This window comes from Rana temporaria, chromosome 3, assembly GCF_905171775.1.
Source record: "Rana temporaria chromosome 3, aRanTem1.1, whole genome shotgun sequence".
NCBI classification, from domain to species: Eukaryota; Metazoa; Chordata; class Amphibia; order Anura; family Ranidae; genus Rana; species Rana temporaria.
The window spans coordinates 215,036,840-215,050,760 of NC_053491.1; the positions used below are offsets into that span (position 1 = coordinate 215,036,840).

Below are 13,921 nucleotides of genomic sequence, written 5' to 3' on the forward strand. Positions count from 1 at the left end.
TAAAGCAAGTTCTCATTTTTTTAACCTAAGGTTAAATAACCTATGGGGCCTACACACGATCAGTTTGGACTGATGAAAACAGTCCTTCAGACCGTTGTCCTCTGGTTAACCTATCGTGTGTATGAGGCCTTAGAGATAGATGGACAGACAGGCAAACAAACAGAAAAATATTATGGGGAAGGGAAAGCAAAGCCAATATAATAAGAGATAGCAGAGTGTATAGTGTAAAGCAGGGGTGTCAAACTCAATTTCATCATGGGACGCATCAGCATTATGGTTGTCCTCAAAAGGTCTGGTTGTATCTGTAAGATTAGATGTCCAGTGCATTCCCTCCCCTTTACATTAGATGTCAAGAGCCTCCCCACCATCAGAAGTTGAGTCCCCTACTCTCCCTTACATCACAGTGCACCCACTTTCCTTATGCTGCTGCTGGGAAGAAGCTGGATGCATTGCAGAAAGTAGGGGTCTAGAGGAGGACCAGAATAGGGCTTGAGTGAGGGCCACATGAAATGGCCTGGAGGGTCGGATTCAGCCTGTGGGCCTTGTGTTTGACACCTGTGGTGTAAAGGATACTACTATTTTAAAATAGTATTTTAAAAACAGAATCAGGCTAAGACTTGGTCTGAATACAGAAGTTGTCTGTTGGTTCACATATATAATAACATTGAATCTATATGCAAAGTTTCTAATATGCAATTAAAATATATGTATTCAAAATATATAATTTAAAAAATATATATGTTTTATTTATTACTGAAAATTGAAAGAATGCACAATACACTGTTCATTGAAATGCTATATTTATGCAGTATTGTCATTCTATCTCAAATGACAAGACAGATGACATTCTCGGAGTATCCAGAAATCACACATTTCATTGTTTTAGGTTGAAATTGAAATGCATAGACAGTCTGGCAATGCAGAGCATTTGTCTTTATCTGTAGAGAACCTGACAAGAGGCATGATTACTTCTGTAAGGGTATCAAAATAAAGAAAAAATGTCCTGTCCACAGCCTAGGTTATTTATTAAATGTTGAACTGCTGACTGGCTAGGAAGCAAGAAATGTTTTAGATGAGAGAAGATAACAATTTTTTCCTCCCAGAGTTAATATGGTGAGCATTGGTTCTACCTGCACAATTTGGCTTTCCTCAGCAGTAAACCCTGCTGGAAGTTTCGCAGCTAACCATGACTTAGTCAGCGGCTCCCATCCTAAGTCTTTTGCTTCCATATATATCATTCCACATCTGAAATGCAATAAGAAATAGACAAATGTAAAATATAAGCTCAATTAATTTGGATTCCTACAGCAACATATTTCAATAAATATCATGAATAAAAGTAAACATTTACATGTTTGCTTTAAGTATAGTGGCAAAGTACTTTTTGCATTTACACTCTGCTACATATTAAAGTGCATGTAAACCAAACCCTAACAATAAACTTATCTTATTTACTCATTTTTGATCTGTTAATTAAACCATTAAAAGCCTTTGTTATATCTGTCCGACAAGTGCAAACAATACCTGTTGATACTGCCAAAAATCTTGTAACTTTTATCAGTTAGCATTGTTTCCAGCTCTGTCTGGGGACTTCATAACACCTCACCCTAGGTTATAAAGAAAATGAGAAGAGGAGGTGTTCTGTAGTCCTTTTCTAGTGTGACAACACTGCTCCACAGTAATGTAAGTGAGCATTATCTCCCTTAGTCAGGAGGTGTTACTACTGGTTTGATCACCAGGTAAAAATATAGGTGAAAATCCTGGGAAAAAGCTAATACTGTCACCACATCTAAAGAATGGCAAGCAGCAATATAGTAAATTGTTGTTTTTGGGGTTAGATATGCTTTAAAGTGGTAAATAAATAAATAAAATGTAATATATTGCAGTTTACCAACCATTAGATGTGGTGGCTGCAATAATTTTGTTTTCTTTGGTGTTTTTCCCCTATGTTTTAACCCAGTGATCTGGCCAGTAACCCACCTGTGTATTAGTGAAACACAACTCCGGAAAAATTAGCATAGGAGTCACAGAAGAGAGTGGTTTACCTCATCCATGTAAACTGATACATTCAGTGGATATGCAGTTGGCTAAAGGATAGATGCCAGAGTGTGGTTGCAAATGGTGTTCACTCGGAACAGAGACCAGTCACTAGTGGCATACCATAAGGCTCTGTACTAGGTCCTGTTCTAATTAATCTATATGTAAGTGATATAACTAAAAGTTTGTTGGGCAATGTATGTCTTTTTGCTGATGATACAAAGGTTTGCAATAGGGTTGATATCCCAGAGGTGTCTGTAACATATAACATGAATTGGCATTTTTTGGAAGATTGGTCAAAGCAATGAAAACTGCAGTTAAATGTTTCTAAATGTAAAATAATGCACCTATGGAAAAATAATCTCTGTACCTGGTCTAAAAATATAATATAAATTAATAACGGTAAACATATATACACATTTTTCTTTAATTCTTTATTTAACAATCCCATTGGCACAAATAGATTGACAGGGTATATTGTGGGACTAATGCCCTGTACACACGATTGGTTCATCCGATGAAAACGGTCTGATGGATTTTTTCATCAGATATCCCATGAAGCTGACTTTCATCAGTCTTGCCTACACACCATCAGTTAAAAAAACGATCGTGTCAGAACGCGGTGACATAAAACACAACGACGTGCTGAGAAAAATGAAGTTCAATGCTTCCGAGCATGCGTTGACTTGATTCTGAGCATGCGTTGATTTTTAACTGATGGATTTCCCCACAGACGATTGTTTTTTTCTAACGTTTTTTTAACCATCAGATAATTTTAAAACAGGTTCTAAGTTTTTTTACCAATGCGATCGGTTCGTCTGATGAAAGCGGTCCATCAGAACGTTTTCATCAGACGAACCGATCGTGTGTACGCGGCATTACAGAAAAGCAGTATTTATGTTGATAACAAGAGAATTACAGCCACATATATTAAAACCGTGCACGTGGTGTTAGGATAAAGATGAATGCACTGGAAATAAATTTTATCATTTTGAGAGAAACTGAGAAACAAGGATGGGAGTTGGTAAGCTCTAGGGTGTTAGAAACAGTGGGCCAGATTCACAGTGAGAGTACGCTGGCGTATCTACTGATACACCGGCGTACTTTCAAATTTGCCGCGTTGTATCTTTAGTTTGAATCCTCAAACCAAGATACAACGGTTTCTGGCTTCGATCTGACAGGCGTATGGCTTCGTACGCCTTCGGATCGTAGGTGCAATACTTCGGCGCCCGCTGGGTGGAGTTTGCGTCGTTTTCCACGTCGGGTATGCAAATTAGCTTTTTCCGACGATCCACGAAGGTACGCGCGGCCGTCGCATTCGGCTTTTAGTCGTCGCTAGTCGGCTTTTCCCGGCGTATAGTTAAAGCTGCTATTTCGTGCCGTATAGATAGACTTGCCATGATAAAGTATGGCCGTCGTTCCCGTGTCAAATTTTGAAAAAAAATTTGCATAAGTCGTCCGTGAATAGGAAAGGATGTAACTCACGTCTACGTTCAAAAAATTACGTTGGTGCGACGTCATTTCGCGCAAAGCGCGGCGGGAAATTTCGAAATGGAGCATGCGCATTTTAATCGGCGCGGGGACGCGCATCATTTAAATGAATCACGCCCCCTACCCGCCCAATTTGAAATACGCGCAGAGAAATACACTACGCCGCCGTAACTTATGGCGCGAAATCTTCCTGGATTCGAAATTCCGCCAGGTAAGATACGGCGGCGTAGCGTATCTCTGATACGCTGCGCCAGGGCAATTCTTTGTGAATCTGGCCCATTGTTTTGGGAACATTGTGGAGGAATGGGTGTAGAAAAGGATAGAATTCTAGGTTGATAGATAGGTGATTTTGGAGGAAACGTGGGGGTAGTAGGAGTAGGAAAAGAGAAGAGGACAAGGTGGGATAAAACAAGAAAAAAAAGTTTCGGTGGTGGGTAGAAAGAAGAGAAGATGAAAAGAAGTGTGACTTTGGTAGGTATATTTTGGCTCATGATAATAATATAAGTGCCAAGTAAAACAATGTTGTGTGTTCTTCTGGCTTTTCTTAAGAGTGAATGAAGGATTTTCCATAGAACTAATATTGTTCACCCTTTCAAACCACGGCTGTTAGTTTAGACTGCTCCCGGTTACTGGGGATGCATCCTCAGGTCACATTCAACTGATGGATCAACAGGGATTTACCGGTATTTCATCTTTTTCTGAACAAAGGTGTCATATTAAGAAGGACTGCAGTTGTAATATTTATAAAAGAAATGTGGGTGGACTGGGTGATGACTTTTGTGACCTGCCACCAGAATGGGAGAAGAAGTGGGCAATCCCAAAATATATTCAATAATGATGCAGTATGTGCATTGCAACATGAAAATGTTTCACCCTACTGCAAGAATAATTTAGTTAATATTCTGTCTATCTGAGCAAGTAGTCTGCAAATTCATTTTAAAATTCAATAAGGTGGGTAAGTCTTGTTGGGATTTTGTGATACAAATTTCTCAATGCCCATGCCCCATGCATAGTTCCATAAGGAGGTGGGTCTACAGAATAAATGTGGCTTGGTTGTGCAATGCGAAAAGTTGGAGAGCTATAATTGTTTCCAGGTATTTTATTTGGAAATTCAAGGCCTGTTAGACAGATAGCCATCCAGTGTCAAGAGGACAAAACTTTCTCTGCTTCCAGGAGGCCTAATTCTATACAATGTCTGAATATTTTTTCTGCAGAGATCTGCAAAGTCTGGTGTGAATTCTGGGTGTCCTGATATGAAATCATGGGAGAGGGGAAGCTCTGTAAGTCATCTAAGTCTAAATATCTATCAGTCTTGTATAGACCAGTGAGTGCATGTTTATGTAGCACTCTAAAAGTGCCTGCCCCTGCTTAAGGAGCACCCACCAAAGGGAATGGGGAGTCGTTGCAATATTTTTTACTTTTTGCTATACCCACGGCTGGGCACTTAAAGAGGATGTACCTGTACGTGCTTGTGCCCAGCCATGCCATTCTGCAGACGTATATGTGCAGGAGGCGGTCCTTAAGTGGTTAACAGAGACTGAGGGGACTGAGTAAAAAGCTATAATTTAAGTATGCATTGATGGTAGGGGGCTAAAATGGGTTACAGATTGATCTAAAAGTCCCAGTCCATCCTAATAATCACCTTTTCAGTACATTGTACAAAAAAAATAGGAATATGTTTCTGACCTTGCTTTGAATAACAGATAAAGAGTTTGGATGGAGTTACTATCTCTCTTTACTCTAATCAAGATGAAACTGGATTGGATACTTATATATTTACATAGACAACCTCCATATACAGAACCCTATGCCCATAATTGATCCAGAGTAAGGCAAACAAAAACCTACAGAGTCACAACATTAGACAATCACAGTCTGCTTAAACTAATAACACACAAATAATTAAATGTTACCATGTTTTTATTGAACACACCATGTAAACATTCACAGTGCAGGTGGAAAAAGTATGTGAACCCTTGGATTTAATGACTGGTTGAACCTTTTTGGCAGCAATAACTTCAATCAAATGTTTCCTGTAGTTGCAGATCAGATGTGCACAACGGTCAGGCCCCATACACACCATAGAATCTATCCGCAGATAAATCCCATCAAATGGGTTTCTGCGGATAGATCCTATGGTGTGTACACTCCGTCGGATATTTATCCGCAGATAAATCTCCCCTGGGATGGATTTCCAGCAGATGGATATTTGCTGACATGCTCAACAAATCCATCTGCTGGAATCCATTCCAACGGATGGATCCGCTCGTCTGTACAGACTTACCGGATCCATCCGCCCAAAGGGATTCCCCGCACGCGTCGTAATGATTTGACGCATGCGTGGAATTCCTTATATGACAGCGTCGCGCCCGTCGCCGTGTCATAATAGCGGCGACGGCGCGACACGTCATCGGCAGAGGATTTCAGCGCGGATTTCAATGCGATGGTGTGTACACGCCATCGCATAGAAATATTCTGAAATCCTCGAGAGGATTTATCCGCGGATACGGTCCGCTGGACCGTATCTGCGGATAAATCCTCTCGTGTGTATGGGGCCTCAGAAGTAATTCTTGACCATTCCTCTTTACAGAACTGTTTCAGTTCAGCAATATTCTTGGGATGTCTGGTGTGAATCGCTTTCTTGAGGTCATGCCACAGCATCTCAATCGGGTTGAGGTCAGGACTCTGATTGGGCCACTCCAGAAGATGTATTTTCTTCTGTTTAAGCCATTCTGTTGTTGATTTACTTTTATGCTTTGGGTCATTGTCCTGTTGCAACACCCATATTCTGTTGAGCTTCAGCTGGCGGACAGATAGCCTTAAGTTCTCCTGCAAAATGTCTTGATAAACTTGGAAATTAATTTTTCCTTCAATGATAGCAATCCGTCCAGGCCCTGAACTTTCTCCATTTATAGACAATTTGTCTTACCGTGGACTGATGAACAGTAAGGCTTCATTTCCACTGGCGTTTTTACAGCCACTGTTGTTAGCCTTTTTTACAGCTTAAAAACGCTTGTCCATGTTTATTTTGTAAAAAAAAAAAATATTTTTTTTTGTGAGCTGCAGCTTTAAATATGCTGCGGTCGCGTTTTTAAGCGGTTTTGAGCGTTTTTGAGCGTTTTCGCGCGTTTTTGAGCGTTTTTTAACGTCTGGCGTTTTTACAGCTCTACTCTGGAGCTTCAGAACGCCCTTGTCCTGCATTTTTTTTACAGCTCAAAAACGCCTATGCCATTTGCAGCTCAAAAATGCCTATGTGGGCATGATGCCATAGAATAACATGGACAGGTGTTTTTAAGCTGTAAAAAACGCTCAGAAAAGTGGCTGTAAAAACGCCAGTGGAAATGAAGCCTAAGGCTTTTGGAGATACTTTTATAACCCTTTCCAGCTTTATGCAAGTCAACAATTCTTAATCGTAGGTCTTCTGAGAGCTCTTTTGTGCGAGGCATCATTCACATCAGGCAATGCTTCTTGTGAAAAGCAAACACAGAACTGGTGTGTGTTTTTTATAGGGCAGAGCAGCTGTAACCAACACCTTCCATCTCATCTCATTGATTGGAGTGAAGTGTCAACCAACAGGAGTCCAATTAGCTCTTGGAGATGTCATTAGTCTAGGGGTTCATATACTATTTCCACCTGCACTGTAAATGTTTACATGGTGTGTTCAATAAAAAAAAGGGTAACATTACATTTTTTGTGTGTGTTATTATTATTTTTTTCAAAATGTTTATTTGGTTTTCAAAAAAAATAAAACATTATAATACATTACAGTGTTCTAGCTTATCCACGAGCATTATAAACTCAAGATCAAAGTATGAGGGTAGGAACATTCAATGAACCAATGTTCAAATTCTTTAAGGTAATTAAACAATGAGCAATACTAATGAAATGCTCAGGGCTAACAGCCCACAAGAAGTAACGTAGATTACTTTTCTGTGAGACTATCTGCCCAAATGGCTTGGGGTCCATGTCCCGCCCACCGCAGGGTCTGGCTCAAACAGAGCGAGACACACAGCTCCCGGTCCTGTCAGGGGGGGAAATTACCTATTGTCTGTTCATACAATGTATGAAAAGCGATTTGTCATTTCCCCATGTCAGTCCACCCCTCCCTTCAGTTAGAACACACCCAGGGAACATGATTAACCCCTTCCTCGCCCCCTAGTGTTAACCCCTTCACTGCCAGTGGCATTTTTTATAGTAATCAATGTATTTTTATAGCACTGATCGCTATTAAAAATGCCAATGGTCCCAAAAATGTATCAAAAGTGTCCGAAGTGTCCGCCATAATGTCGCAGTACCGATAAAAATCGCTGATCGCCGCCATTACTAGTAAAAAAAAATATTAAGAAAAATGCCATAAAACTATCCCCTATTTTGTAAACGCTATAACTTTTGCGCAAACCAATCAATAAACGCTTATTGCAATTTTTTTTCCGAAAAATATGTAGACGAATACGTATGGGCCTAGACTGAGGAAAAAAATAGTTTATATATATTTTTGGGGGATATTTATTTTATAGAAAAAAGTAAAAAACATTAATTTTTTTCAAAATTGACACTCTATTTTTGTTTATAGCGCAAAAACTAAAAAATGCAGAGGTGATCAAATACCACCAAAAGAAAGCTCTATTTGTGGGAAAAAAAGGACACCAATTTTGTTTGGGTGCCACGTCGCACGACCGTGCAATTGTCAGTTAAAGCGACGCAGTGTCGAATCGCAAAAAAGTGGCCTGGTCTTTGACCAGCAATATGGTCCGGGGGTTAAGTGGTTAAGGTCTGCTGTCATTTGAAGACCTTCAGTAAGGAATTTATTAAGTTACATAGCTATGACTAAGCACCAACCCATAGTGTGAAACACGTAAGCTGTTTTGCCCTTCTTCTGTATAGCATGGCCTGACTGTTTTGGGATTTCAAGTTACGAATAAAGGTGTTGTATCGGTGTGCGGCCATCCAGGACTGCTTTTTTGCTCATTAAGTTACACAGCTTAGTGTCATCTGCAAAGAAGTTGCACTTTTAATTACAAACTCTAAAATTTTTGTAAATATTTTATTATATCTTTTCATGTGACAATACTGAAGAAATCACACTTTGCTACAATGTAAAGTAGTGAGTGTACAGCTTGTATAACAGTGTAAATTTGCTGTCCCTTCAAAATAGCTCAACACATAGCCAATAATGTCTAAACTGCTGGCAACAAAAGTGAGTACACCCCAAAGTGAAAATGTCTAAATTGGGCCCAAAGTGTCAATATTTTGTGTAGCCACCATTATTTTCCAACACTGCATTAAACCACTTGGACATGGAGTTCACTAGCGCTTCACAGGTTGGCACTGGAGTCCTCTTCCACTCCTCCATGACAAGTTCACAAAGCAGGTGGATGTTAGAGATCTTTTGCTCCTCCACCTTCTGTTTGAGGATGCCCCACAGATGCTCAATAGGGTTTAAGTCTTGAGACATGCTTAGCCAGTCCATCACCTTTGTCCTCAGCTTTAGCAATGCAGTGGTCTTTTTGGAGGTGTGTTTGGGGTCATTATCATGTTGGAATACTGCCCTGCAGCCCAGTCTCCGAAGGGAGGGGATCATGCTCTGCTTCAGTACGTCACAGTACATGTTGGCATTCATGGTTCCCTCAATGAACTGTAGCTCCCCAGTGCTGGCAGTAGTCATGCAGCCCCACACAATGACAATCCCACCACCATGCTTGACTGTAGGCAAGACACACTTGCATTGGTACTCCTCACCTGATTGCCACCACACGCTTTACACCATCTGAACCAAATAAGTTTATCTTGGTCTCATCAGACCACAAGACATGGTTCCAGTAATCCACGTCCTTAGTTTGCTTGTCTTCAGCAAACTGTTTGCGGCCTTTCTTGTACACCATTTTTAGAAGAGGCTTCCTTCTGGGACGACAGCCATGTAGACCAATTTGATGCAGTGTGCAGCATATGGTCTGAGCACTGACAGGTTGGCCACCCACCTCTTCAACCTCTGCAGCAATGCTGGCAGCACTTATACATCTATTTCCCAAAGACAGCCTCTGGATATAATGCACTCAACTTCTTTGGTCGACCATGGTGAGGCCCGTTCTGAGTGGAACCCGTCTTGTTAAATCACTGTATGTTCTTAACCACCATGCTGCAGCTCAGTTTCAGGGTCTCAGCAATCTTCTTATAGCCTAGGCCATCTTTATGTAGAGCAACAATTATTTTTTTTAAAAACCTTTAGCAAGTTCTTTGCCATGCTGAACTTCCAGTGACCAGTATGAGAGAGTCTTCACACCTGAGACCTTGTAACACCAATGAGTCACATGACTAATGGCTAATTGGGCCCAGTTTGAAATTTTTCCCTTAGGGGTGTACTCACCTTTGTTGCCAGCAATTTAGACATTAATGGCTGTGTGTTGAGTTATTTTGGGGGGACAGAAAATGTACACTGTTATACAAGCTGTACACTCACTACTGTTATACAAGCTATACACTCACTACTTTTCATTGTAGCAGAGTGTAATTTATTGAGTGTTGTCACATGAAAATATGTAATAAAATATTTACAAAAATGTGAGGGGTATACTCACTTTTGTGAGATACTGGGCCTGATTTACTATGCTCTGTGCGCTGCGCTGGTTCATGCGTTAATTAGTACTCCGGGTGGAGGCTTAATTGGGCGCATGAACCAGCGTAGCAGCCGGCGCATTGAAAGTAATATGTAAAGCCGCGCCGAATTCCCTATAGAAGTCTATGGGAGAAATCAAAAGTGTTAATTTTAAAGGCTAATCTGCTAGTTTTGTCCTAAAAAGTGTTTGGGGACCTCAGTCCTGTCCCAGGGAACATGTATCAATGCTTTTTTTATTTTTTAAAACGGCCGTTTTTTCGGGAGCAGTGAAATTAATAATTCTTAAAGTGAAACAATAAAAGTGAAATATTCCTTTAAATTTCGTACCTAGGGGGGGTGTAATGTCAGCATGTGAAATAGCGCATTTTTCCCGCACTTAGAACTCCCCCTGCACAAAATGACATTCAGAAGAAAAAAAGTCATTTAAAAATTCACACGCGGCTATAATGAATTGTCGGCTCTGACAATTCTAAAGGGATTCATTCATAAAACAAACAAAAAAATGTGTAGGGGTTCCCCCAAATTAAATTACCAGGCCCTTCAGGTCTGGAATGGATATTAAGGGGAACCCCGCCGTAAAAAACAAAAAAAAAAAAGACGTGCGGTTCCCGGCAAATATCCATTCCAGGCCCTTCAGGTCTGGTGTGGATTTTAAGGGGAACTCCACCCCAAATTGAAAAAAAATGGCGTGGAGTCCCCCTAAAAATCCACACCAGACCCTTATCCGAGCACGTTGACCTGGCCGGCCGCAGAAAAGAGGGGGGGACAGAGTGCGGCCCCCCCTCTCTCCTGAACCGCACCAGGCCACATGCCCTCAACATGGGGAGGATGTCCCCATGTTGATGGGGACAAGGGTCTCATCCCCACAACCCTTGCCCGGTGGTTGTGGGGGTATGCGGGCGGGAGGTTTATCAGAATCTGGAAGACCCCTTTAACAAAGGGGACCCCCAGATCCTGACCCCCCCCTGTGTGAAATGGTAATGGGGTACATTGTACCTCTACCATTTCACCCCAAAAAAAATGTCAAAGTGTTAAAAATGACAGTAGCCGGTTTTTGACAAATCTTTTAATAAAATCTTCTTTTCTTCTTTCCTTCGGGTTTCTTCCGCGGCTTCTTTCTTCTCGTCCACATCTTGCCCGACGTCTTCTTCTATCTTCTCCGTCCGTCCTTCAGCCTTCTGGTCCCGCATCTTGCCCGTTGTCTTGTCCTGTCTTCTTCTCCGTCCGTCCGCCAGCCTCCTCGTCCGCATCTTGGGTCTTCTGCGGTCTTCTTCTCGGTCCGCCAGCCTTCTCGTCCGCATCTTGTGTCTTCTCCGGACCCAGCGTTTGAATTTGAATTGGCCGCCGTGTTCCCACTCCTGGGACCCGCCCCCCTCTGACGCCACAAGTAAACTCCTTAGAAGGTCATGTGCGTCAGAGGGGGGCGGGGTCACAGAGCGTCACACAGCGGGGGAATTCAATTTCAATCGCGCCGCCCGGAGAAGAAGTTCCCGCCGTGTCACACTCATGTGACCCCGCCCCCCTCTGACGCACATGACCTTCTAAGGAGTTTACTTGTGGCGTCAGAGGGGGGCGGGTCCCAGGAGCGGGAACACGACGGCCAATTCAAATTCAAACGCTGGGTCCGGAGAAGACACAAGATGCGGACGAGAAGGCTGGCGGACCGAGAAGAAGACCGCAGAAGACCCAAGATGCGGACGAGGAGGCTGGCGGACGGACGGAGAAGAAGACAGGACAAGACAACGGGCAAGATGCGGGACCAGAAGGCTGAAGGACGGACGGAGAAGATAGAAGAAGACGTCGGGCAAGATGTGGACGAGAAGAAAGAAGCCGCGGAAGAAACCCGAAGGAAAGAAGAAAAGAAGATTTTATTAAAAGATTTGTCAAAAACCGGCTACTGTCATTTTTAACACTTTGACATTTTTTTTGGGGTGAAATGGTAGAGGTACAGTGTACCCCATTACCATTTCACACAGGGGGGGGTCAGGATCTGGGGGTCCCCTTTGTTAAAGGGGTCTTCCAGATTCTGATAAACCTCCCGCCCGCATACCCCCACAACCACCGGGCAAGGGTTGTGGGGATGAGACCCTTGTCCCCATCAACATGGGGACATCCTCCCCATGTTGAGGGCATGTGGCCTGGTGCGGTTCAGGAGAGGGGGGGGGCCGCACTCTGTCCCCCCCTCTTTTCTGCGGCCGGCCAGGTCAACGTGCTCGGATAAGGGTCTGGTGTGGATTTTTAGGGGGACTCCACGCCATTTTTTTTCTCAATTTGGGGTGGAGTTCCCCTTAAAATCCACACCAGACCTGAAGGGTCTGGTATGGATATTTGGGGGGACCCCACGCCATTTTTTGGGGGGGTTTTTACGGTGGGGTTCCCCTTAATATCCATTCCAGACCTGAAGGGCCTGGTAATTTAATTTGGAGGGACCCCCTTTTTTTTTTTTTTTTTTTTTTTAATGAGCAATGACTGTATTCTTTATAGCCATGAGTACTTTAAACTTCCTTTTTTTTGTTTCACTTCAGAAATGACATCTTGTACAGGGACAGTTCTAAGCACGGGAAACATGCGTGTACCCCCCTCCCCCCCTGTATGAAATTTAAAGGAATATTTCACTTTTATTATTTCACTTTAACCACTTCCATACCGCGCCTATTCTGGCACTTCTCTCCTTCATGTAAAAATTATATTTTGTTCCTGGGAAATTAATCAGGACCCCCAAACATTATATATAATTTTTTAGCAGACACCCTAGGGAATAAAGTTAGCGGTCATTTTTTATTTGATTTCCAACGGTATTTGCGCAATAATTTTTCAAACTACTTTTTTTTGGCCCAAAAAAAAAACACGGTTCATGAATAAAAAAAAAAAAAAAAGTAAAGTTAGCCCAATTTTTATGGATAATGTTAAAGATGATGTTACACCGAGTAAATAGATACCTAACTTGTCACGCTTTAATATTGTACACACTCATGGAATGGCGCCAAACTTCGGGACATAAAAATATCCATAGGCGATGCTTGTTTTTTTTTTTACAGGTGACCAGTTCAGAGTTACAGAGGAGGTCTAGGGCTAGAATTATTGCTCTCGCTCTAACGCACGCGTCAATACATATGTGGGCGGGACTTACATGCATATTTGCTTCTGAGTGCGAGCTTCTAGGGACAGGGGCGTTATTTTTTTTTTTTTTTTACCTCATATTTTTATTCTTGCACTTTTTTGACACTTTTTTTGATTTTGGATCACTTTTCTTCCTATTACAAGGAATGTAAACATCCCTTGTAATAGGACTAGTGTGTGACAGGTCCTCTTTATGGAGAGAGGCGGGGTCAATAAGGCTGGAAAGCATGGTATTGAAAAAAAAAAAAAAAGTTCTCATGCTTTCAGCTGCAATCATGTTCGTTCAGCACAGTGGTGTAGTGTATAGCACTTTGACCTAGCAGCAAAAGAGTCGTTGGTTCGAATCCTGCCCGTGACAGCATCTGCATAGAGTTTGCATGTTCTCCCTGTGCCTGCGTGGGTTTCCTCCCACAATATAAAAACACGCTGTAAATCGGATCTGGTCTAAATAAGCCCTAATATGCAGTAGTATATTTAGGTTTTGTTCTGCCCTAGGCCTGACTACATATCTGCACCTCCTAATAGAAAAATGACCCACCCCTTCCTGTCAAAGCCACACCCTGTTTTTGTATGACCCGCCCAGTAATTTTCAGGGGACCCACACACTAGTTCTGGGGGGGCACTGGATTCCCTTAACCACTTCCGTACCAGGCACTTACG

The 13,921-nt window shown here is 42.1% G+C and overlaps 1 protein-coding gene across 1 annotated transcript in view; it reads right to left on the minus strand.

The window, feature by feature from the left end:
• Nucleotides 1–788: 788 nt before the first annotated feature.
• Nucleotides 789–13,921, minus strand: part of LOC120932096 (dynein heavy chain 12, axonemal-like) — a 43,574-nt gene continuing 30,441 nt past the window's right edge. Inside the window, exon 3 of the mRNA XM_040344231.1 lies at nt 789–1,245. Coding sequence (XP_040200165.1) covers nt 1,050–1,245 — 196 coding nt within the window. The 3' untranslated portion in view covers nt 789–1,049. The remainder of the gene's footprint in view (nt 1,246–13,921) is intronic.